General features: G+C 45.3%; 1 protein-coding gene across 2 annotated transcripts; it reads right to left on the bottom strand.

The window, feature by feature from the left end:
- Positions 1–8,952: 8,952 nt before the first annotated feature.
- Positions 8,953–23,657, bottom strand: Sash3 (SAM and SH3 domain containing 3). Of its 2 annotated transcripts, none has more exons than XM_006257530.5 (8): positions 23,408–23,657; positions 16,144–16,239; positions 15,640–15,786; positions 13,015–13,156; positions 11,718–11,866; positions 11,214–11,423; positions 10,911–11,061; positions 8,953–10,414 (listed from the first exon to the last, which is right to left on the bottom strand). In XM_006257530.5, the coding sequence occupies exons 1-8, from the start codon at positions 23,462–23,464 to the stop codon at positions 10,221–10,223; spliced, it is 1,146 nt and encodes a 381-aa protein (XP_006257592.1). In that variant the 5' UTR covers positions 23,465–23,657; the 3' UTR covers positions 8,953–10,220. The 2 variants fall into 2 exon arrangements, with proteins under 2 accessions (XP_006257592.1, NP_001128464.1); NM_001134992.1 differs by having other exon boundaries at positions 8,953–10,411; positions 23,408–23,614.
- Between the last annotated feature and the right edge of the window lie 2,002 nt (positions 23,658–25,659).

Below are 25,659 nucleotides of genomic sequence, written 5' to 3'. Positions count from 1 at the left end.
TTAGTGGGCCAGAGAAGAGACCTGTCCTGTTTCTGGTACCCCTGTGGGACCACTTAGATTGGTTCAAGTGGTAACCTAGCAACTTAGCCTCCTTCTTGCTCCCCGTAGCCTGGCCCTGTTAGTCCTTTCTTCCAACTCAGTTCATTTTATACTCCTGAGGCTAGAGCCAGGCTAGAGAAAAACACCAAGAGATCACAGTTAATAGATTTTTTTCCCCTAAAAAAACTATTTTTTTCTTATGGTACTACTAAAGAATCATGTTCCCAGTAATTCAAAAGACATTTGTATTACTTTTGAGAATACATTCTAGGAATCTCTTGCTGTTCTCAAAGGTTCAAAATCTGAATATCATTAGTTTTAAAGGTTGCAGCCCAACACATAAGAAAGAGTATTGGTGAATTGTATGTTTTGGGTAAACGTAAAAGGGGAATATGTATGCACATACATCTCAAGAACGTTCAGATACCCCATTGAACATGAATGTAGGTGGAAAACTGGTATAATTGCCATTCTTAGTAATTTCATAAATGAATGCAAAATGATTTTGTAATGGGAATGTACACTAAGTTTCCAGGAATGCTGCCAGTATGTAAATTGTGGAAAGGTGGTGTTTTACTTTTGTTTGGAATCTTGCTGGGAGCTATTCCTGTCACTCTCTGGAGTGCCATTCATGGGTATTGAAGTTGCCAACACAACCTACCTGTGTGAGTCTTTATATTGCATTCAACAGCGATTCTACAGATAGTAGGATATACCTTGAACTTTATTATATGTCTTGGAATATTCATTCCCAAGTATTTATATTAAAATGTGTTATAAATTATTTTCTTTAAAATTTTCACTTTCTAGTATAGCTAGTATAGCTAGTACAGTAGGTTCTTCAATTCCTAGAGTTTCGTATTCACAGACTCAACTAACCCTAGATTTAAGATGTTCTTAGAAACTTCATCTGGGCCTGGCAGTGGTGGCACACCCCTTTAATCCCAGCTCTCAGGAGGCAGAGGCAGGTAAATCTGTGAGTTTCAGACCAGCCTAGTCTACATAGTGAGTTCCAGGCCAACCAGGGCTACACAGTGAGAGCCTGTCTCAAAACAAACCAAAAGCAACCTGCATATGTACTAAGCATATACAGACTTTTATGTGTCAATATTCCCCAATTCAGTATAATAGCACTTCATGTAAGACTTACATTGTATTAGTTATTATAAGTCATCTACAACTGTCATTAAGTACACAAGGGCAGTGGTGCCTAAGGGCCTATGTAAGTACTATAAAATTGTATGTGAGCACCTACAGATTGTGGTATCCCTAACAGTTGAGGTAACAGATACAGAGGAATAACTATACATAATATTGATGGGTTTGAAGCTTTAAATAGATTATGTTAAACTTTCTAGTTCATTTGAGGGTGGTAAAGGGTGCCATGCAACATATTGCATAAGCAAGAGAGCATTGGGGTTGGGAACCAGTGGACCAGATTATCTCAGGTTCCTTTCTAACTCAAATATTTAGGAAGCTTAGAAAGAAAAAAGGGCTTTCCTCCTCTCCTACCCTTGATGTGCTTTAAAAAATGTTCCTAGTCACTGCTGAAAATAAGAGGACTTTCAAAAAATCTCCCATAAACATCACCAAAACACCATAATCACTATTCATGTTTTGGTATATTCTTTTCTAGGCTCGTGGCCCACCTCTGTAAATGATTCAATTAGCAATGTAGTTTAATTTATTATTATTATTATTATCATTATTAATTTTTTTTACAGAGCTTGGAATTAAATTTAGGGCCCCACACATACAAAGCAAACAAACACTCTATCACTGAGCTATATTCCAAATCCTAAATAACATTTTAAAGTCGGATTTTTTTACTTTCTTAATGTAATATACTGGTTTAACGGCTTTCTTTTTTTTTTTTAAAGACTTATTTATTTATTTATTATAAGTATACTGTAGCTATCTTCAGACACACCAGAAGAAGGTATCAGATCTCATTACAGATGGTTGTGAGCCACCATGTGGTTGCTGGGATTTGAACTCAGGACCTCTGGAAGAACAGTCATTGTTCTTAACCACTGAGCCATCTCTCCAGCCCCCAACGGCTTTCTTTTTTATTAATCATTTTAGTTGTTTACATTTCAAATGATATCCCCCTCCCCAGTTACCCCTCCACAAAACCCCCATCCCATAAAGTTGGATTTTTTAAACTTAACATTTCCTTTATCATTAGGAATTTTTAGAAAATACTTCTGTATGACTCTACAATATATCTAAGACCCTCCCTCTAGAGTCACAAGTTTTGGAATTTCCAATTTTTTATTATAAATAATGGTGCGATCAATTTCTTTACATATGGGCATATCTATGATTACATCTTTATATATTTCTAGAAGCAGAACTATGGCATCACAAGCTCTTGAGGAAATTGCACCGAAAGGCTGACACACTTTGTTCTGTCAACAGTGTGTCCAAAAGCTAGCTTCAACCCATGCCTTTCAAACATTTTGTGCAGTAATTTGATAGTCTATCAAGTCTGAGTGTCCTGCACTTTATATTTGCTTGGTTACTAGTGAGAGTAAGCAGTTTTTGCACTTTTCATCTATCAGTATTTATTGACATTTGTATTTCTTCTATGAATTATCTGTCCAAGTCCTTGGTCCATTTTCTTTTGGTACCAAGTTGTTTTCTGATAAATCAATCAGTTAGAGTTTAGGGCTTGCATTCTCTCATGGGTCTGGAAATGAGAGAACCCTAAATTTAGATAATGGTTTTACAATTCCCGAAGATGAGATAGCGTTACCTCCTTAGCATTCCATGTTTCTTTGCTTTCTTTTTAAATACTTGTTTTTATTTAATTAGGTATGTATGTGTATGTTTGTGTTTGAGATTGCACCATATGTGTACGATGCCTGCAGAGGCCGGAAGAGGGTGTCAGATTTGTTGGGTTTGGACTTACAAAGATTTGTGGGCCACCCAACCTGAGTATGGGAACTGAACTCAGGTCCTCTACAAAAGCAGTCTATGTTTTTAATTGCTGATCCATCTTCCTAGCCCTCACTGTTTGCTCTGTGGAAGCCCATCTTCCCACTGTCTTTTCTATGAGCTACTACCCATCTATTTGTCTGTCGGTAGTTATTTGTCTATTCCAGCGTAGAGTTTGGTATTCAAATAAGATACACGATGATTGTTTGCCATGAGAGCCAGGCTCTGGTGACCGACAGAGCGGAAAGGAGTGGGCTGATGACATGGCCACTCTGCTTGCTTGTGTTCTCATCTTTCATGATCTTTCTCTCTCCAAATTAAGTACAAAGACTTATGTACAGTCACATAAAGAGTTAACCAGTAGAGCCAAGGCCCAAAGGAAGATGCACTAGTTTCAAAATCCAGAGGGTTCTCTAGTATAAGCCGCTCCCTTTGTGTTAAGTGGGTATGAACAGAAGGAATTTGGATTACTGCAAATGGCATTTGAATGAAAGAAGTCTTTTGATTTATTTCACGTTTAGTAAACACTTTCTGATTATTGAGCATGTGCTAGGGCAGTGGTTCTCAACCAGTGGGTCGAGACCCTTTTGGGAGTCAAACTGCACATTCACAGGGGTCACTTATCAGATATCCTGAATAACAGAAATTTACATTACTATTCACAACAGTAGCAAAATCACATTTATGAAGGAGCAATGATTTTATGGTTGCGAGATACCACAACAGTAAGAATTGTATTAAAAGGTTGCAGCATTGGGAAGGTTAAAACCTCTGTGCTAGGGTTAACTTTGGAGAAACTGCATTGTTAACCTCATTTTCTCTTAAGCATCTTGACACCCAGCAATGGCTTTTAGGATTATTTGCCATTTGGAGTTTACAGGATTGACAATTTCTTCATCTTAGGGACCTGGCTATACATAGTCAGGTTGATGGGGTGGTTACTGAGTTTTTGTTTCAAACTGAAATCTCTTAGATCTTTCTCCAGAACCCTGCACTTAGGTTGAACTGGTGGTAGGGTTTCTTTAGTATTGAAAGTCAGGAAGTTGCCGTGCCAGTTCCCACAATCAAATTGTCTGTGCCTTTGTGAGGGCCATTGCCTTGGGCTCATTCTGGCTTTCTGACGCTATCCCTAGCAGGTCCCAGAGGCAATGGTATACAAATACTATATCGGTCACTGTGAAGTTATAGGAAAAGGTGAAGCCTACATATCAAGTACTATAGAATTGCATGTATTTAAGTACTTCCTGGAGGAGGAGTCTTGGCTGAGTCCAGAGGGAGGCAGTTCCTTCCCAGTTGATTGTGTTGTTGGCTGAATAATGGTGTAAGGAGGTGACTGTTGTATGAGAAGTGAAGGTAGGTAGGTTCTATTGTGAGAGAGCTAGCTGGGAGAACCACTTTTTTCCCAGCTTGGAAACCTCATACCTCATCCTGAATTTCCTGAATTAGGAGGGGGGTGGAAGGTGTTGGGTCCTGTTGAAACCATGGTGATCGGTGTTCCTTTCTCTTCCCTTATGAAAAAACTGCTGTTGTCTTATACTTCAACGGCCTTGGGCCCTGTGGTCCAAATGCAGCCCCCACTCCTGGGAAAAGTCGGAGAGTGAGTGAGAAGCTAGAAGGTTACCATCAGGGTTTGGTGCCTTTGCCATATGTTGACCCACACTGCCATGGGGGTTTGGGGGCAGGTGTGGGAGGGAATGGTGAGGGTGTGTGGGGAGCTGGTCAGAACTTGCCTGGAGTGGCCTCAGGCAGTGTGCATGAGACATGGAGTTTGCGAGAAGGGAGGCAGTTTAGCTTATATGTGCCAGTGCCAGGAGCTGCTCCTTCTCATGGGAGGAAGGAAAATGTGTCCATCACCCTGAATTGGACAATAGTTGATTTGAACCCTTTCATCTTTATTCATGCCCCTGGCTTCTCTCTAGCAGGACATGAGAGTCTGCTGTCCAGTACTGATCACCTTAAATTGGCAAGAGCTCAGGGCTGCTCCAGACTCCTTACAGGGACCATATCTCCATCACCAGCTTCCCTGGTAAGCAGATTTGGTACCCTTGACACCACATTTCTTAGGTACTCGAGGATCAGCCTGATTCTGGGCTATGGCAGGTGAGAAAGGCTGTCTACAGACACACATGTATGGACATGGCCTCTGGGCCTGTGCCTGAGCTCAGGACTCTGGAAATTAAGAAAGGTCAACTGATTAGCACAGTATGGCAAAAAATTAGTATGTGTTACCATGTTTAGTTCTCTGAATGTCCTATGAGACCACTTTTATAAATAGCCCACTATCCCCATTTTATGGGAAAGCAGTGTGTGGTTGTAATTTCCCTGATGTCATGGAACTAGTGAGTAGTGGGGCCCGACCTTGAAAACTTATTCCCTAGGGTTCTGAGAAAGATGTACCTTGAAAGAGAGAGGAAAGAAAGATGAAATGGAGGTGGCAAAGTGGTGCAAAATAGGGGTATTCAAATGTATTATTCATTGTTACGTACATGTACTGATATCACAAGGCTAATACTATTATCCCCACTTCCTGTTTTCTGTTTTTTGAGACAGAGTCTCACTACTGTGTAGCTCTAACTGCACTGGAACTCGATAGGTAGACATGGTTGGCCTCAAACTCACAATCTCTGCCTCTTGTGTGCTGGGATTAAAGGTGTGTGCCCCCAATCCAGGCCTTATGTATACCCCACTTTCTTGATGTAATATGGAAATGAGGCTTAAGGAAGTTATGGGACTAGTTTAAAGTAACCCAGCTAGTAAGAGGCATCGAAAGCTTGAACTTAGGTTGGCCCAAGTTCCAAAAGGCCAGGCCTCACCTTCTCTAGAAAACATCCTGGTTTCCTCTGGCTCTCATTAGACTCGTGGGAAACGACCTTCCTTCTCTCTTCCCATCCTTTTAAGGAAGACACTAGTTATAGTCTCGTAGGCCTCCAACATCCAGGCTAGGGTGAGAGTGTACAGTCTTCAGCTTGAGATATGGACCACCAAAAGGTCCACATCAGCCTTTTGGACCCCAGACTTCAGTTTGCTGAGCTCAGAGTAAGGATAATACTAGACATCATCTCCCAACAGTTCAGGCAGTTGGACAAGAGGGTTTGGCAGCCCTGCCTGAGAAGGACCTTTGGAGCTGCCCTGTAGCCTTGCTGGACACTATTGTTCTTGTCAGTTATATTTTGGCCTGTTTGCATTCCCTTGATGCCCATCTCCTGTTCTCCCTGTGATCGCTGGGGCTGTCATGTGCCTACTTCCTTTCAGTCTGTAATAGACCTGCTGACCAAATTGAGTCCAATATTGTTGCGCTTTCCTCCTCCTCCTCCTCCTCCTCCTCCTCCTCCTCCTCCTCTTCCTCCTCCTCCTCCTCCTCCTCCTCCTCTTCCTCCTCCTCTTCCTCCTCTTCCTCCTCCTCCTCCTCAGGGCAAGGGTTTCAAAACATCATTTTCTCATGTGTTTCTTTCCCAATGTTTCCCTTTCTTCATCCTAGCACTAATATAGTAACCATTACCCAGAGTTGTATTGTTAAAATTATGTTTTGATTTTATGGTGTTAGGGATAGTGCCCAAGTCCTTGTGCACACTACATGAGACAGGCTCTACTGCTGAGGTACAGTCCAGCTATCATTAGGGATTTCCTCTGATTGGAGCCTCTAGGGCAAATGATATTTTAAAAGCCTCTAGGCATTAGTCACTCACAGTTCTCATCTTCCCACAAACTTTATTCCTGGATTGGAACTAGAAGTTTAGGAACTGAACTATTGATCTGTCAGTTTGGTTAAATTATGAATATATATGTATGTATATATATTCTGTAGCACAGGTTGGCCTGGAGTTTGCTATGTAGTCTAGAATGACCTCACAACTCAAGATCCTCCTGCTTAGCCTTCCAAGAGTTGTGCGTCACCATGTCCAGAAATGTAACTTCTATTTTTTTCAAAATGTGACTCCTATCCCTTTTTCATATGCAAAGTTATTAAATATTCTCACCATTCAAAAAGAACATGTATGTGGAAAGTGAAGCTCTCCCTGGCTCAGTCCAGATTCTATGCTCTTCACCCTTAGGTTTGACCTTTCTAGTTTTTATTCCGTATGTTTTCCTTTTCCTAGATAAATACACAGTACTTGATTTTCTTCATGACATAGCCAACTTTAAAAGAAGGCTGAACATTTATGTGTATATATATATATGTATATATATAATTTAAATTTTTTTAAAGATTTATTTATTTGTTATGTATATCAGTACACTGTAGCTGTCTTCAGTCACACCAGAAGAGGGCCTCAGATCCCATTACAGATGGTTGTGAGCCACCATGTGGTTGCTGGGAATTGAACTCAGGACCTCTGGAAGAGCAGTTGGTGCTCTAACTGCTGAGCCATCTCTCCAGCCCCATAATTTAAAATGTTAAGAGTACAGAAAAATCATAAAGGTTTCCTTGGGTCATTAGTTTGCTACAACATGGAGCTACTAGAGGCTTCATCGTCTGGCATGAACACATGGTAGCATAATTGGCCATTTGTGTTGTTTGATTTCTTACAGACTTTATTATTGTGAAAATCTTTATCAACATTTCTTTGTATGCTTGTGTGGCTTCTTTTGTATGATAAATCATAGAAGAGGAAAGGCCATGTCAAAGGGTCAGATTTCTTTTGAAATGCTCACAGCTATTGTAAGGCTTGTTAGATAGGGAGAAATGGAAAATGGGGTCTGAGGACATGGGCTTGGTGATTGGAGAGATAGTTGGGCAGTTAAAAGCACTTGTTTTGGGCTGGAGAGATGGCTCAGCGGTGAAGAGCACTGACTGCTCTTCCAGAGGTCCTGAGTTCAATTCCCAGCAACCACATGGTGGCTCACAACCATCTGTAATGGGATCTGATGCCCTCTTCTGGTGTATCTGAAGACAACTACATTGTACTTATATATAATAAATGAATAAATCTTTTAAAAAAAAAAAAGCACTTGTTTTTGCAGAGGACCTGGATTCGGGTCTCAACACCAACATGGTGGCTCGCAAATCTCTGTCATTTCTGTTCCAGATGATGCGACTCCCACTTCTGACCTCTGGGCACCAGGCCCACATATGGTTCATATTTTTATATTCACATATGAAGATAAAGCACTAAAATATACAAAATAAGTGTAATTTTTGAGAGAATATGGGCTTGGATATCATGTAGACATTTTACTCTGTGACTTTCTAGTCACCCTCTCTAACCTCTCAGCTTGTTTCTTCCTCTGTCAATTGGATGGTGATGATGAGCATGGTGATTGCTATCTCAACATATAAGTGCTCAGTAATGGTAGCAATGACACAGTCGTTCTCTGGACACTTACTTCTTGGGTAAAGATGATGCTCATAGGTTTCTGATAACCAGAGTCACTAGGGGCACTTTGCCTGAACAGCCTGGAAGTAGAATGGCGTCTACTAAATTTACTGTTAGCATATCTCACTCTAATTGGCCCTTCCTAGTTCAGGAAATGCACAAAGGAAGCCCAGGGTCTCCATCACAGTGCCACTTCCAAGGAAACTGACAGTTCAGTGTGTCCAGGGCGAGGCTCAGGAGGAAGGCTTCAGAAGACAAACCCTGTAAATCCTAGCTGTTCCACTTTTGTTCCCTATAAACCCCCCTCCCCAATGTAGACCCTTCGCAAGGATGAAGGATTTTAAAGGGCTCCTGTTCAAGAGATTATGGGAAGAGGGAAACAGCTCTTCCCCACCAGCTCTCAGACTGCAGCAAGGCCTGTGACTCTATGGTCATATGAGCCCTATTCTCAGTAGGGATGTGTGAGAAGATGCACGGAGCCAGCTGTAGCTTTAGATGGAGAGTTAGGGTACCAGAGTTAAGGATACATGCATCCTCAGGGAGGGGAAAGATACCCCTGAAAGGACAATGAGTGGATACTTTGCTGAGATCAGCTTTACATGGGGAGCTCTCCCTGCCCCAACCCTCTCTCTGTAGGAAAGAAAACAGGCAACGGTAATTAGGTTCTATTTATATTTATTGCTGCTAATTTGTCTGTCTGTTACTCCTTATTTACATTCAACTCCTTTGCCCAAACTAGAAGTTATGGAAGTTGCGGTAGTAGATCAGAAGCATGCAGGTAGCCCTACCTGTGATGGGCACAGTTGAGCCTGCCTCAGGAAGGACTCCTCTTGTTATTGAAGTCAAAGGTACCCCAGTAACAGTTGTGATAATCTCCCGATCCTTTGGAGATTTTTAGCACACTAAAACTTTTAGCAGAGCATTGTTGGGTGTAGTGGAGCAGTCATTGCCAAGCAAAAGGTTCCCTTTGCTTCTGAAAATCCACATAAATGACCAAGCCTGGGTCCATACCCACATTGCAGGAGGCAGTTGTGACATTAGAAGCCAGTGGTTTGAGACCATCTTCAATCAGCCTGTGGGAAATCTCATTTGAAGGGGCCAAGAAACAGGTGGAGACACTTATCATATGAGCTATGGGCGTTGTCTTAAGTTGGGAAAAGGTGGCACAGTTTGGGTCACACGGGAAGGTGGAGCTATTTCATTGGAAACCCTAGGCCCTTCTAGCTTCTTCAAGAAGAGTACCACTGGTGTCCTGGGTAGCAGGCAGCTGGAGAGCAAATATTTAAAGGTACACAGTGTCAGCTGGTGGGACCCTCAGTAACTGCACATTTGAATCCCGACCAGGCTGAAGCCAAAAGAAACACAGACACAGTTCAAGTCTCCTGACTTAGTGGTCAGACCTCTAAAATGTTGAGAAGAATAGTGGTGACTGGGTGTGAAGCTTCTTTCAAACCTCATTTAAGGAATTCCAAACTCACGTATGTCCAACTGAGGTCCTTTGATAGAGCAAGTTTCCCCGAGGCTTAAAGAGTGGTTTAAGACTGGCTTGGTGTCCTTCTTAGAAGCAGTGTGACAGTGGTGTGAGGGTAAGAAGGTTTTGGGGGCCGTGAACCCATGGCATGGCTAGGTCCCTTGGTGCCCCACTTGTGCGGCCATAGTGGGAGAAAGGGAGGTGCCAGAAGGGGCTATACTGTCAGTCACTGATAGAGGGAGAGGGTCCAAAAGGCAGCATATATCTTTGGGCAGTCCCTTATCCACTCTATCTGAGCCCGTAGAATCCTGGCAGGGCCCTCAGCCATAAGCCTCCCTGGGGAAGCCGGGCCAGATTCTGCACCAGTCCTCTGGTCCTATGCCATTATGGGAGGCCACACCCATCTCTGCAGTCTCTGCAACTAGGGCTCAGCCTCGGCCTATGCGGTCTTCACTTCATGGTGCCCCAGCCAGGGAGAGACCCTGTAGCTGCTCCTCTGTGCCTGTCAGCTCCGCCTCATCACGGCCACTCTCTGAGCCCTCAAAGCAGCCAGAGTCACGTGGGATGTCCACCTTGGGTTCTGACACTGTGTGCAGCGCGGGCTCCTGGCTGCTCTCAGCGCCCTCTTCGGCCTCTTCACTGCCAGCTGCTGGGAACGAAGATAAAATGAAATGACTGGGTCTTAAACGGGATGGAGGTGAAGCTAGGGGTGGGATAGCAGGGTGTTTTCCGAAGCCCCTGGGGCCGGGTTATGGGCTGGGGGACCCTAGGCAAGTCTCTTGTAGGCAATCAGCTTTTCTGACTTCTACTTCTCTTCTCTCAACTTCCAGCATCCAAGGTGAATAGGAACTGTTCCCAGGCCCGGCTCAAACATCTCCAGCACTGAGCTGGGTCCAGGTAGCCTGGATCTGGACTCTGAGGCTATTATCCAGCTCCAGGCAAATGTCTTACTTTCTCTCACCTTAATCTCTCTTCTGATCCAAAAGGGAGATAGTCCTGATTACCTCTATGATTTATCTCCCTCCCGCCCCTAAATTTTCTAGGAAACACCAAGTGTGGAAAAGTACCTTCCTACTGCAAAGGGAGCTCTGGGGAAGAGTGTCATCAAGGTACAAACCTATGCCCACCCCCCTAAAGCCACTCACTGTCATAGTCCAGCAGCAGCTCTGCAGCTGTGAGCAGCTTGGCCCGGTGCTGAGGGTCCATGATGTTGAGCTCATTGAGGTGTGTTTCCCGCAGCTCTTTGAAGTCTTCCAGTGTCTGGTAGCCATTGAGCAGCAGGGTGGATGTGTGCTCCTGAGGATAGAGGTAGACCATCAGCAGTCTCCTTTATAAGTCACCCCTGCCTGGAACCTTTCCTCTGCACACAGCAGCTGTCCCCTTGACCCCATCCCCATGGCAGGTATGCTTCCATTGCTCCCAGATATTAATGCAAGTCCAACTCAAACCTCCAGGCCAATGCGCTCCAGCAGTTCATGCAGAGTCTTGGGCTTGGGTCTCTTGCTTTTGCTCTGTCGGCGACTGGGGCGTACAGGCCCCACGGCCTCCTCAGGTAGCACATCCACGTAGATGAATTTGAAAGAGCCTAGCTTGCCGTTCAGCAGGCCCAACCATGTGCCCACGGGTGGCTTTTCAATGATCTGGATCACATCTCCTTTCTGGGGGGGGGGTGTGGGTACGGGGTCAAGGAGAGAAGAAAACAGGGGAGGGAGGGGTCACTAGGCTTCTGCCGATGCATTCCTATTTTGGCTTTCTTTTGCTTTCTTTCTTAGATGGGCTTCTTTTTTTTTTTTTTTTTTTTTTTTTTTTCTTTTTCCGGGGCTGGGGACCGAACCCAGGACCTTGCGCTTCCTAGGTAAGCGCTCTACCACTGAGCCAAATCCCCAGCCCTGCTTTCTTTCTTTATGGCTGAAGCCTGCCAGGCTCTGGCGGGACCCTGATGCCAACTTTACCTGCAGTTTCAATGAATCGTGGTCATAAGGGCTGGGAGTGAAGTCTGTGTGGACTCGGGCACGCCCACAGAAAGGCCCCGTGTACTGGGGAGCAGGTGACTCCTCTATGAAGCTTCCAGAGCCTGGGCCAGGGCTACAGAGTTCACTGCCTGTAGGAGATGACAGTGAGGAAGCATGTCTTTGTCTTAAGGCAGCTGTGCTAGGCAGTGCCTTCCAGGGACACTACCCGGAGCTCCCAAGGGAACACAGGCTGTATTAGCAGGAAGTGCAGAAGTGGTTTGGATCCATCCTTGTAGCCATTCTGGTGAATCGTAGCTTTCGACCTCTAGGGCTTTAGACAGTAAAGAGCTGGAGGGTTGGATCCTAGAGACTAAAGAATGAGCAAAACCAGGAAGCCTTTGGGGCCCAGCAAGGCCATGCCCTACTCAACAGGTGAGGCAATCAGAGGCCAGATAGACCACGTGACCTCCCCAAGGCCTCTCACTTATAAGTGGTGGGACTGGCTCTACTGTACTCCAGGTCTTAATCTCACTATACTGCTCCTTCCACAAGGGAAGACATACCTTGTGGGATTTCTCTATTTTATAAGACTCAACGTTTAGTAGCAAGGCCTTGTTGAAGACACAGGCATACTCGCTCTACTCGAGAAGGGCAGGATGGTGGGCATTTTAAGTGGATTTCAGTGGAAGGCAGAGAGATGTGTGTGTAGAGCCAGAGAAAGAGTGAAAAAAGTGGGGTGAGCTCGAGGGACTTCTTCATCCAAGGTACCTCAGGCTAGTCCCTGAACTTCTACATGTTCAGTGGTGCCACAAGCTCAATACACAGAGCTCTTGGACCGAGGAGGATGACTCTTAAGAACCAAACACTCTTTTCTCTGGACTTCAAGGTGGGATGTTTCAGATATTCAGGGGACTGTAGCATGTATGTCCCCTTGGACAGCTGAGGACAGGCTGGTTTAAGGGGACAATGAGGTTCTTCCTCTGCTCATGGGCCATTCCAGGCATGAGATAACAAGGAGAAACTACTTTAGGGCAGATCTGAGTTCAATGGTGGGTCACCTGAAAAGTCACTTAACTTCCTTGAGCCTCAGTTTCCACATCAACAAAATGGGGCCAACAGTATAAGTCCTATCAGGTTGGGATGAAGATTTAATGTGCACCGGGTTGAGAAGGTTCCAGTAAGTAGAAGACAAATACTCATTTCTCTCTCAACCCTTTCCCAGAAAAGCCCCTGGCACTGCCCCAGTCTAGTTCTTTCCTCCAGATTTGGCAGATGTCCATTTGCTTTCCCTACTCACCTGTTGATGTCTGGCGGCTGAGAGCTAGCAGCTCACGCTCCTCTGGCTCAGAAAAGGCCAGGGCCATTTTCTCAGGACCAGGGCTGTCCAGGCTGCAGTCTGGAGATGTTGGGGAAGCTGAACCCTCCTCCAGCGTGTCTCCCTGTAGAATGAGTGGAAGCCTTGCTGTGATTAACATAGGCCAAGTCCCCAGTGCAGTGGAACTGGGTATGAGCTTAGCACAGATCACAGTTTTGTGACAGGCACAGTGACCACATTCTGAGCCTTAGTTTCCTCTTTTGTAAAAATGGGGTTGACAGACCTAGTTTCCCTATGTTACAGAAAGAGGCCCTCAGGGCACTGAGAGGACAGGGTTAGTTAGCTTCTGGTTCTGATAGACAAGAAGAAGAGACCAGAGCAGCTAAGATTGGACTTGGGGCTGTTTTCATGACCCAGTCAGGCAGACAATTATGTCAGAGAGCAAATGTCCACATTCTTGTGTGCCAGGCTGCCCTGCCATTTCATTTAATCCTCCAGGTAATATCCGAAGGTAAGTGGTGTGGGTGGCCTGAGTTTTAAGATAGGTAACTTTGCCAAGGCTGGTGGGAAACAGGCTGCCTGACTCCAGAGCTCCCCACACCTCAAGTCAGTGCATCTGAGTGATGCTGTTCTCTTAGACTAAAGAACTGGTTGATTTGCCACTTCCTATGTTGGGAATCTGCCCCATCAATGGTCAACACCTGGGAACAATTGCATGTCTGCCTCTAGATGAGTCGTCAGAAGAGATATCTAGGTTATTTCCGTTACATAGATACTTACACACACACACACACACACACACACACACACACACGTCAGTAGCATGTGTAAGAGTAACAGGTTGTGCTGGAATTAGGAGATGATGGATTTTGAAGATTTTTAGCATCGCCTTTGTTCTAGCTATTTTTATGTCAACTTGACACAAGTTAAAGTCATCAGAGAGGAAAGAGCCTCAGTTAAGGAAATGCCTCCATGAGATCCAGCATTATCTCAATTAGTAATTGATGTGGGAGGGCCCAGCCCATTGTGGGTGGTGCCATCCATATGGCTGGTGGTCCTGGGTTCTGTAAGAAAGGAGACTGAGAAAGCCATGGGGAGAAAGTCAGTAAACAGCATCCCTCCATAGCTTTTGCATGCTCCTGCCTCCAGGTTCCTTCTCTGTCTGAGTTCCTGTCCTGACTTCCTCTGATGATGGACTATGATGTGAAGGTATAAGCTAAATAAACCTCTTCCTCCTCAAGTTGCTTTGTTTTGGTCATAATGTTACATTACAGTAATGATGACTCTAATTAGGACTACCTTTGTTTTTAATAGAATATATGTGGTTTAAAGCGCGCTCTCTCTCTCTCTCTCTCTCTGTGTGTGTGTGTGTGTGTGTGTGTGTATGTAAGTTGTATTTTTAACAACTGCCTTGCAAAATTCTTGACAATTAACCAACTGCTCTCACAAGCTAGTTGAGCTTGCTCCAGTATACAAGGCTCTTATAAGAGCCTTAAGTACAAGCAGTTCACTGTGTGCTCTAAGCTACGGGGATGTTCCTGCCCCTTAGTTCTCTGTATCACCTTCCTCCTTGGGGATGAAGTTAGCAACCTCCATTTTCTTTACAGTTTTTGAGTTAAAGATGGTTCAATTGATCTATTTATCTTTCTTTTAAAGATTTATTTGATTTTTAAAATTACACACACACACACACACACACACACACATGTGGATGGGATGTTCTTGGTGGGTGTATGCATATCAGTGCAAGTGCCTTGGGGCATCCTGAAGAGGGCCTGGGATACCTTTGGAGCTAGAATTACAGGTGATTTTCAGTCACCTACCATTGTTGTTGGGAAGCAATCTCCCGTTCTCTGAAAGAGCACTGTATACTCCTAACTGCTGAGCCACCTTTTCCGCTCCACAATCTGTTCGACTTTCTGATGGTTACAAGAGTGATATCTCATTCAGTGGGAACCACACTTTAAATCAAATCTTGAATTTGGATCTTTGCCCAGCTTGGCACTATGGAGTGTGAACCTCTCTGGTGATGCTGGGTAGCAGCAGCAAGTCATAGCTCTCCATGAGCCATCAAATCGTGAGGGGAAGCAAGTGACGCTCTGCATGGGGCTATGGTGTTAAGCTTAGTAGTGTTGGTTAGGTTACGGGCTATGCCTTCTCCACTTATGGCATTGTGAACTTATGGCTTATCGGGATGCAACCACATGGTAAACAGGAGAGCACCGGTATTTTTCTCTCTATTTTCCTGGAATCCGTCCTCCTTAATCAATCCCAGGGGCTTCTTCCAATCAAATTTTGAATTGGATACATAAGGCTCAGGAAAGCTCATCTTCCTTTCAGCTTTTCATCTCTCTAGGAAGCTTCTGTTGCCCAGACTTTCATCTTTCCTCAAACCCAATCCCTTCCTAGCCAACCTCCTGCTTCCCGGGCTGGCAGTAAACCCCCTACCCCCACCCTCCAAAATCACCTCCATGAGGACATCCTATCTGCATTGAGCAGCATCCACATTGTGGTAGTGACTATTCAGGTGATCATGCTCTCTTTCCTGCCAGAATGGCCTCCTTAACCCTCCTTGGTCTCAGCCCACCCTTGGATTCCAGGCCTTACCATCTCCTCTGACAGGGCCTTCACCATCATCTTGCCCATCTTCCTGTTCATGGTTCTGGAAATGACTGCCCTCCACTTCTTTCCCAACTTTTTGCCACTCTTCCCAGAATCCTCTGGGGTAAGAACACCTGAGTCATCTTCTGGAATCTGCGACAACAAAAGAAGAGGTACAGGGACTGTGGTAACCCTGGCTTGGTTCCAGGTTTTGGTATACAAAGAAATCTCCAGGATCCTGAATTAGTTGGAGGTGACTGGAGAGAGTCACCTCATCCCCATTCTCACCAGACCCAATCCTATTCTCAGCTTTATTAATTTGTGATTTAATTTGCTTTCTGCTATGTAATTAATACATGTAGGATTTGGGGGCACAGGCATTTGGTGCCCAGGAGAAGTGGCACTGTGTTCAGAAAGCTTTGTAATAATACTAATCCCTCGTGTTTCCCCTTTACTCTGCCACCCCCTCTTCCCAGACTCAATCGACTCCAAAGAATCTCTGAAACTCACATTATCATCCAGGTTAAATTCTTTCTCGCTCACCACAGGGGAGCTGGGCTTCGATTTGGCAAAGTCCTTGAAGCTGCTGGAGCGCTGAAGTGAGAGCTGGAAGAAGCAGATGCTCTAATCAGTAGTGCTAAAATGACTGCCTCAGGGGTGGATCGCTTCCCCCTCTGGGCACACACGCCCACACCAGGGCTGGGCAGAACAACATAAACCCTGAGGCAAAGGGACAAGATGGAACTTTCTTCTATCCCTAGCTCCAGATCAATTGACTTCTGGAGTCAAGTGCTTCATACCTCAACTAAACCCAAATTTCCACTACTGAACTTTGGTCAGAGTTTGGCTTGAAAGATTTAATGGGTCAGAGTCTATGTACGCTTTAGCATATACGGAAGTACCAGAAGGGAACTGGGTTGAAATGCCTTCCAAAAGCGTGCCTCTGGCCTCCACACTGCTTGTGCACTGAGCCAGGTTACTAACACAGTGTGGAGTAAACACATCCGGGCCAACGACTGATGAGCTCATGTCTCAGGAAGAGAAAGACAATCCCACCCAGATGCTTTCATGACACTTTCGAGAAAAACCACAGGCTTACTTATAGAAGGCGCCCATGGATTTGCTTCATAAATGATTGGAGCTAATTCAATTTAAGAAAATCCATCATTTTTTTTTCTCTTGATTCATCTCAGCTTTTATCCTGAGCCACAGATGTGAGAGCCTGGCAACTGTTGACTTCTGCCAGTGTTTGGACTTTGAGGCATGGCCTGTTGTTTGTGTGGATGAGACTATCTGCAGGAAGTGATCTTTAACTGTATACACATGTACATGCTAAGATACCAGCCAGATGACAGGACAGAACAGGTAACTGGGGTAGCTGCAGGCACAAAGAACTGAGGCAAAGCCTGTGTCATGATAAACAGACAAGACTAGAAGACACACACAGGAACCAGGGTTCACAGATGGCCAGACAGATAGAGTGGGGATAGACTACAGACACCCAAGATAAGAGCTTGAGGAACCAGAGCTCTAAACCCTGACTAAAGCTGAAGGTTTCACATCCTTCTTCCTACGAACTGGGGGTGTGTCCAGTGACAACCCCCTGCCCCAGGGCAGAGGACAATATCACCTGCCCTTCAACAAGTGTCATTTGTCCTAACTCCTACAAAATGCAGTGTCTGGTACTTTTTCTGGGTCTTGACCAAAGCTGAATCAGCAACTGGGTTTCAGGGTCATGTATTCCTAGAGGTAGTTGACCAGAAACTAGGTCAGCAGTCAGGCCAAGCAGAAACTAGCTTCATCCGGCCACGTACGTACGGTGCCTGGAGCCCCAGTCAGTGATCTCCCTTTGTGATGGAGACCTGGAAAGCCAGGCTGTGAGTATACACAGAAGAAGGTCTGACCATGTGGTGATTTCCAGGATGGCCATGCATCTCCTCTGTCCTTAGCACCCGCCCACCCCCTTCTTCCCTCTTTTTCTTTCTTTCCCCTCTCTCCTCTACCTTGCATCTATTTCCTTCTCTTGTATAGTAGGATTCAGCTGCCTGGATGACTTCCCTCTCTTATTGCATGGGAAAGAGGGAACAGAGAGAGGGTGGGCACCAAGCTGGCTTGGGCCCAAGGAGAGCAGGCTCGTTTGCTATTTATGGCCTGATGGGGCCTATTGTGGCCTTCCCTCCATAACTGCTTAGCCTTGTCTCCAGACCAGGAGGCTGAGAGTCGCCCCTGAAGCCCCAGGGACTTTCGAGGCTGAAAAGCGAGCAGGAGGGTAGATGTGGGGTAGGAAGTAGCCTTTGTTAGGGAAGAGTAAACTCATTGCTGGGCTGTTCTCTAATCACAGCTCTTTTCCTGGGGCCTTTTCCTGTCATTAATCTATAGTCTGGGAGGTTGGGAGGAGAGGCCTTTGACTCCCAGGGTCTTGGGATAGCTCCTCTGAGTTTAAGTCCAAAGCATGAGGAGACAACCCAAAAGGGCCATAAAGATGATTCTGGGGCTTGGGCCCAGCTGGCCACTCCTTAGTCCAAGTGAATGAATGATCAAATATGTCAGGCACATATGCTCTTTAGGCTATTGATAGCAAGAGTCAGCTAAGGTGGCTTTTTAACCAGTCCTTCCTCCATTTTCAGGGTCGGTCCCAACCATCCTGGCTGATCTTTGCTCACCCTGGGAGAGTCCAGCCTAGAGATGAATTGAGATCCATGAGCTTATTGTTATTATTATTATTATTATTATTATTATTATTAATTATCATCATCATCTGTGTTCCCTTTGGGGTCAGACTTAGCTAGGAGTTACGCAGGCAAGTGCAGAAGCATCGTGTTTAAGGAGAACATGTGAACCTCTTGGAAGACCTCACATGACTTATTTAACCTTTGAAACCTCAGTTTTTTCTTTTCTTCCACTGAGCAGCTGTGTAAGTTACTATTTTCTCTGTGCTGTTGTTTCCTCATTGGTAAAACGAAGACAAGAACGTCTGCTGCACCGAGCTGTTGTCAAGTTGAACCAAGTAGCCATTAGTGCTGGGAACGTCATCTGACACATCTGCCCTTCCTGGAGCGCTGGTTTATGTCTAGCCTCCTGTATGACCCATTTACAAACTCTTCACCTGGACACGTCCCCACCTAAAACACCCTATACTTCTAGCAGTTGCCAGAGAAATCCACTTTAGATTCAGTTTACCTGGAGAATGGATTAACTATATCAGAATCATACAGGAGGACAGAAACCAGCAGTGCACTGATCTCAACTATTTTCTTTATTCCAAAAAATATGACTAAATCTCACCAACACACAGTTGATGAAGACGGCTCGGCTTCCCCCAAAAGTTTGACCCTTGATTCTCCCTATACAAAGTTCAAAGCACAGAGGGACCCATTTAAGCTGCTGGAACTCAGGGAAGTGGTTACCCTTAGGGAGGAGGGTATGTAGTGACAGGTAGGGTTGTGAGAGAAGTTTCTGGAATTTCAGAAATGTGTTATTTCTTGAACTGAGTGCTATCTATTTTAAAGGAAACTCACCATATGGATATCATACTCAAAAAATGGTTCTGCCTCTATTTTCAAAGGCAGCAGCCCTACAGAGATCCTCTATGATCACCCCTCATTTCCCAGTGCTCCAGGTGGCTCACTTTTCCTGCATATCCCCTGAATTGCCCTCTGAGTTACTTCACTAGTCCATGCCCTAGCCTCTATGTGTATGTGAAGCCATCATAGAAACTCCCACCCATATACCCAATAGCCTGCCAGGTTCTTGACATGTGACCACAGCCTATCCCAGCATCATCAACTCCATATTTTATCCCCAGCTCTCCGTGGAGGAAATGGAGATGCACAGAACTTAAGTGTTCTAGGCAGAGTCCCATGGCTGCTTGTGGAGACACAAGAGCACGGCATTCCTAAACACAGGTCTGGGACCCTGGAAGGTCACGTGATTACCATGCTTGTGTCAACTCACAGCTGCTAGTGCAGTAGCTCCTGCACCAAGATAGAAAGGGACTGGGTATAGGCACTGTTTGCCTGAAGCCTCCAGGACAACATGCGGGGGCAACTGTGGAGGAAAAACATTGGAATGGGCTGAGGCAGGAGACGGGATATTCCTCCCCTTGGAGCTAGGAAGCATTTGAATGACAGTGAGAACTAGGGGTATTCTGAAGGGATGTAATAGTGGGTATGCCCATGGCTGTTCTGGGAGGCAAAACAGAAGCCATGGAAGGTCCTTGGCAGCCATGCCAAGGGATGTAGACATTCTCCTATAAGATGGGGAGCCCCCAGTTGAATATTATTTATCTATAATGTGCAGGATCAAAAGTATTCCACATTTCAGATTTTGCTTTTTGAGACAGTGCCTCAAGTAGCTCAGGCTGGCCTCTAATTTTCTATGTAGCAGAGGATGACTAATATTCATTACATGCTACAAGTCTATGGCTGCTGTACTCAGTTTACATGGTGCTGGGTATTGAATGCAGAGCTCTGTTCTAGGCAAGCATTCTAATGTTCTCATATTGGGGAAGAGAGAAGAAAGAGACTGGAAGATACATCATTTGCCTTTCCAATTTAAACAAAATCAAATATTTGCATATATAATGAGCTATTTTGGCAATGTGACATCGGAACACGAATTTCCTATAGTCCTTATATACATAGCTAGAAGGTAATTGTATAGAGCACTTATAGTGTGCCTTGCCTGTGTTTCGACTGTGACCCTTCACATGAGGTCAGGTTTTCTACTTGTGGCATCATGTTGATTTTCAAAATCCTTCAGAGTTTGGAGCATTTCAGATTCTTACAATAAGGCTTCTCAACGTGTAGTGAGACTAAGAGCATGCATTGTTGGGGTGTTACTCTAGACCTGTTACATGAGGACCCCCCTCCATGGGAAGCAATGTTCTCATATTGGGGAAGAGAGAAGAAAGAGACTGGAGGGAGGCGACAACCTAGTGCTTGAATATGAGCCTAGGTTCCTTTGCATTTCCCCTGGAGGGAGGCTAGAAAACGGATTCACTGGAGAAGGGCTAGCTTTCGAGAAGACAGGTCTAGAACAAATCCCTCTCCATTTCTTAGACCTGGACATAGACGTTTGATGGAAGTAAGAGCAAAAGGAAAGTAGTTTGAACTTGAAGATGACGCAAGCGCAGCTAAGGGAAAATCCCTCCCACTCGGGAGCATCCTTTATGAACCACAGCAGGTACCATGTGCTGGACCCACTATAGCTAAGGCCTGCTGCCTCTCTGTTCTGTTGGCTTGTCTCATCTCTCTGTCCACAACTCTCTGGGTGATCCTCGCAGAGTTCTTGTACTGGAGGCCTGAATCTTGGGTGTGTCATTCTCTCCCAGTGCTTTGGAGATCAGTTAGGGGACAAGGGGATACAGAGAGAAGGAGATAAGATTCTGAAATTCAGGGGTTGGGGATTTGGCTCAGTGGTAGAGCGCTTGCCTAGCAAGCGCAAGGCCCTGAGTTCGATCCCCAGCTCCGAAAAAAAAAAAAAAAGATTCTGAAATTCAAATAAGATTCTGAGTTCCTGGCTTGGAACTCGAGAAATGTCACCAGTCAGAACGTCCGGTGTGAAATCAGTATATACGTGTCACTACTCTGGGATTGCAGTGAGAACTCAGCAAGCTAAGCTGTGACTAAAGCACAGAGTGCAGCACATGGCCACTGACAAGTCTTCCCTCAGTGTGGCCCTCCATGACCTTAGGGCTTGCTTCCTGTGCTTCAAGACTGGGGCCTTGGTTTATCCTTTGCTGTGCCTTCTCTATCTGGGCTCATGCCAAAACAAGCACCCCTTTGTAGGCAGAAGCACACATGTGAGTGAGTGCTCTCACAACTATTATTCCAGTGAGCCCTACCTCCAGAGATCACCTTTTCTTTCAGAGGTGAAGAAACTGAGGCCCATGGGAACTCTAGGAAATGTCCAGGGTCCTATGGCAGAATGGCAGGATTCTAACTCCACTTTCTCTTCCCTCTCCCTCAGTACTTTTCAGTGGCTGAAGGAGGAAAGGAAGCAGGAACAGGAGGGAGGAGCTTCCTTTGTCTGTGTGTATTCCCTTCTACCACACACCTCAGTTTCCAAAGGGACTTGACTTCAGTCATCTGGCAATCAAAGACGGAGCTGGCTACTGTTTCTGGGCCTTGGGATGATGCCACCTCTTCTGGAAGTTTGGTTGTACTAAGGGCATTTTTATAGTATGGGGCTTGGGTGTGTAAAGGCGAGCTCGTCTTGCCTCCGGGAGGCTGCCAAAGGCTCTGGCAAGGGTGAGGTGCAGTTTGTGTGGACTATTCTTTCCAAAGGGATGTGGACTACAGACTTTTCTAGAAGAAACCTGGAGGAATTCCCAGAGGCCCATCTGCCAAATGCAGAATCTGGGTAACTGGAGCCAAGAGAGGAAAGGGATTTCTTGTTCTGTGTGCCTTGGGGCACCTCTGTCTGAGGTAGCACAGGGCCCTAGTGTCAGCTCTTTCTCAGACTCTTTCCTTCAGCTTGATTCTCCTGTGGTTTGGGGCCTACCAGGGTCTATATAGCAGTCTCTGTTTTTCTCATGAGCTTGAGAGCAAGGGGAAGTGGCTTTGCTCTTGAGGAGTGACAGCCAATGACAAGCCTTTGGGGCCTAGTTTTGGCGGGGGGGGGGGTGGGGGGTGGGGTGACAAGGCACTGTGTGAATATTCGCAAATCTCCCCCTCCTCCACCTACCACCATTGCAACCTTAGAGAAGCAGCTGAAGTGGAGAGAGTACAGCCAAAAGTGGCAGCCACCCAGATCCTGAGAGATGGGACAGGATGCACACCTCAGTGCTTTGAGCCTGTCTCTTAGTTGTCACCCACTACCTGGGAACTGTTCTGACAAGGGGGCATCCCCCACAGTGTACCTGAGTTGAGTTCCATGGGAAAGTGGCTAGAGCACTGCAAGAGCTGTGATTATGGTGCTTGGATCTAGTCAGGCCTACTTTGAAATGGTCCTGTGGTCTACTTAGACAAGCAGACCGGACAGGCTGACTGCTGGGAGAGTCCTACCATAAAATGAACTCTCTATATACAGCCAAAGAAACCTGGATATAACAGAGTCTTCAAGAATCAGTCTAGCTGCTGTCTCAGGAAGATGAACACTTCAGCCATTTTTTGACAGCTACCTTCCTTCCTGGACTTTGAGATCTCTCTCCCTCCCCCAACGAACTTTTCCTCCTTAGCTCTCACACCTACTCACCATGTATGTCATCAGCTTCATTTCTCATTTTTCATAAGTTCTCCTGCCCAGAAAGAACCTGTTTTACGCCCCCCCTTAATTTCACTGCATTTTGGTGGGTCCTTTTCCTGAGTCTGAAAATTATCTACGGCTTCATCTCCAGTGGCTTGGGGAGCTGTAGAAGATGTGAGCCCAGGTGACAGTGGCTATGACTCCTGCCAAAGAGTAGGGAGTCTGTGGGCACCTTGGCTGGGTAGGCTAGTAGGGCCCCTGGAATGAGATGGCTCCCCGAGGACACATTTGAGTTGACGCGATACAAATTCAGAGTTAAGGGAGGCAAAATTAATTATGCTCTTTGGCTTCAACTTGAACACTATATTTTATAATTCTCAAACTGAAGTCTGTGGATTTAACCCTTAAGTTCTTCAGTCCATAATTCTAGACTCCCAAAAGCCCAACTCATAGCTCTATATTCCAGAGTTTACAAAGTATCTTCCGTACTCTTACTACTCTAGTGAGCATTGAGCCCCAAGCCCTTGCTTTGTGGAAGAGCGTAGCGGAGAGTAGGAAGGAGTGAGCGCTCCAAGATGCTCCTCACCTTTTTTTTCTGAGTAGGCTCCTTGTCACTAGCGTTGGAGGGTTTGCGACGCAACATGGTCCTCTACAGAGATGGCACTCCTGCTCTGTTCTTCAAGGTGTTAAGACGCCAAAGTCTCTTGCTAAAGCCTCCCCAGCAGCAGCCAGGTGGCACGGCATAGACCGAGCCTTGGGCTGCTACTCTTACTGCTGCAGTAACAGCTTGGGGGTGCGGGCCATGGACACCCAGCAGTAGCAGCATACAGGAAACTTTGCCACGTGACCTGCTCTTACAGCAATCATGGCCCCTGCCGGCCTCTAGGGAGGAAGGAAGTCCCAGCTTCAGTCTCTAGAGATTCTGATGCAGACAGATCTTGAGTTAAACAGTCAGAGAAAAGCCCCAATCCTGTTGTCTCCGGTCACCCATTACAGTCCTTTTACATTCTGGCTTATTCAGGCTCTAGACTCACTGACTAAACTTCAGAAATCAGAAGGTGAACAATCTCTCTGCCTGTTGAGTAAATGCCCCCAGTCAATTTGCATCTTCTAAGTCATTACTGTGATCATGATTATCATTACTGTCACCCCTGTGGCCATCATCTTGATGGTCACTACTGCTACCATTACCAGATAGCCACTACTCCTACCATGTGACACCCCCCCCCCACAGCCATCATCCCTCCTACCATCCCGATTGCCATCAGCATAACTTAGCTATGATTGGTAAAGCTCTCATCTCTCAGATATTTCTACTTTTTCATCATCTTTATAGCAGTCACCTTTACAGATACTGCAATCATCTCTATGATGCTCTCGGCCCTAAAGGCTTCCATAGTCCTGAATCCACTACTCGTATGCTGTCAATATAGCTACTATCCACATTTCCGTTAGCACACATATGGCTTTCATCCTAGGTGAGGTGTGCCTCCACACAACAGTCCCTCAGAACAATTGAGAAATGTTTGAAGGCAATGAATGCTATGCCAACAACAGGTGCCCGGGTCAAACGGCATTCATCAACTTTCTGGGCACCGCACCCATCTTGTGGGTTACGTTCGGCAGATGATGATGGTTGTGGTGGTGGTGGTGACAATGGCACTGTTGATTTACAGTGCTTAGGGGTCTCACCTCTGACTTATGGGTCTTACTCATGCCAGGTAAGTTTGCTACCATTGAGCCATTGTGGTGATGTTTAAGTACTTTCAATGATTCCTGTTTACTACGAAGCAACTGGTAGGTATCATATACGCTTTATGAAATACAGATGAAAAATAATGTGAAACTTCAAAAAAGTCTCCAAAATTGGATTTCACACTGTTTAGATAAATATCCTTTACTGTTTTCAGTATCTAGCACCTCTGTCTAAACAGAAATTTACTTCTTACAAAAAAAAATCATACTGTACAGGAGGCAGAACATTGGTTTGGGGAGATCTGGAAATATTTGAGGGACAGATAATTAAGGACATATAGAACTTTTTGGAGGTGATAAATATGTTTGTTTATTTTGATTGTGGTGATAGTTTTAGGAATGTATCCCTCAGGAAAACTATCTCTAATTTTTAATATAAACCCATATTTCTCATGCTCAGTGTCTTGCTATGTATCTCAGGCTAGCTTTGGAAGTTGTGATCCCCCTGCCTCAACTTCTTGAGTGCTGTGGTTATAGATGTGTACCACCATGACTGGCTGAACCATTCTGGAACTGTGTGTGATTTTGTGTGTGTGTGTGTGTGTGTGTGTGTGTGTGTGTGTGCACACTCAGGACGCTTAGCTGTGCATGCACGTGTGGGGTCAGCGGGCAATGCAGGATGTCCTCTATTCCTTTCTACCTTATTTTGTAAGAAAGGGTCTCTCACCACATATGGAGCTCATGGTTTTCAACTAGGCTGGCTGGCTAGTGAACTTCTGGGATCCAGTGATCTCGGCCTTTCCCATCTAGTGCTGGCGTTATAGATGCGTGTCATGTCACCCAGCTTTTATGTGGGTGCTAGGGACACGGACTCAAGTATTCGTGCTTTTATAACAAGTACTTTCCTTAAAGCATCATCTTCCTAGCCTGAATGATACAATTTTTTTACATGACTGATTAGCATTCAGTTGTGTGAACCCACAATAATTATCTTGCCTTGGTTGCTTTTTTTTTTTAACACACAAGTATTTATTGAATGTCCTTAAAGTAAATACTCAGTCACATCTATAAGTTTATTATTAGGTCAAGTGTCTAGAGAGTTTGGAATTGCTGGGGTAAGGGATGTGTACCTTTTTTTCTTAA

This window comes from Rattus norvegicus, chromosome X (assembly GCF_036323735.1).
Source record: "Rattus norvegicus strain BN/NHsdMcwi chromosome X, GRCr8, whole genome shotgun sequence".
In the NCBI taxonomy this organism is placed as follows: domain Eukaryota; kingdom Metazoa; phylum Chordata; class Mammalia; order Rodentia; family Muridae; genus Rattus; species Rattus norvegicus.
This window is presented reverse-complemented; position numbering and strand designations above follow the sequence as displayed.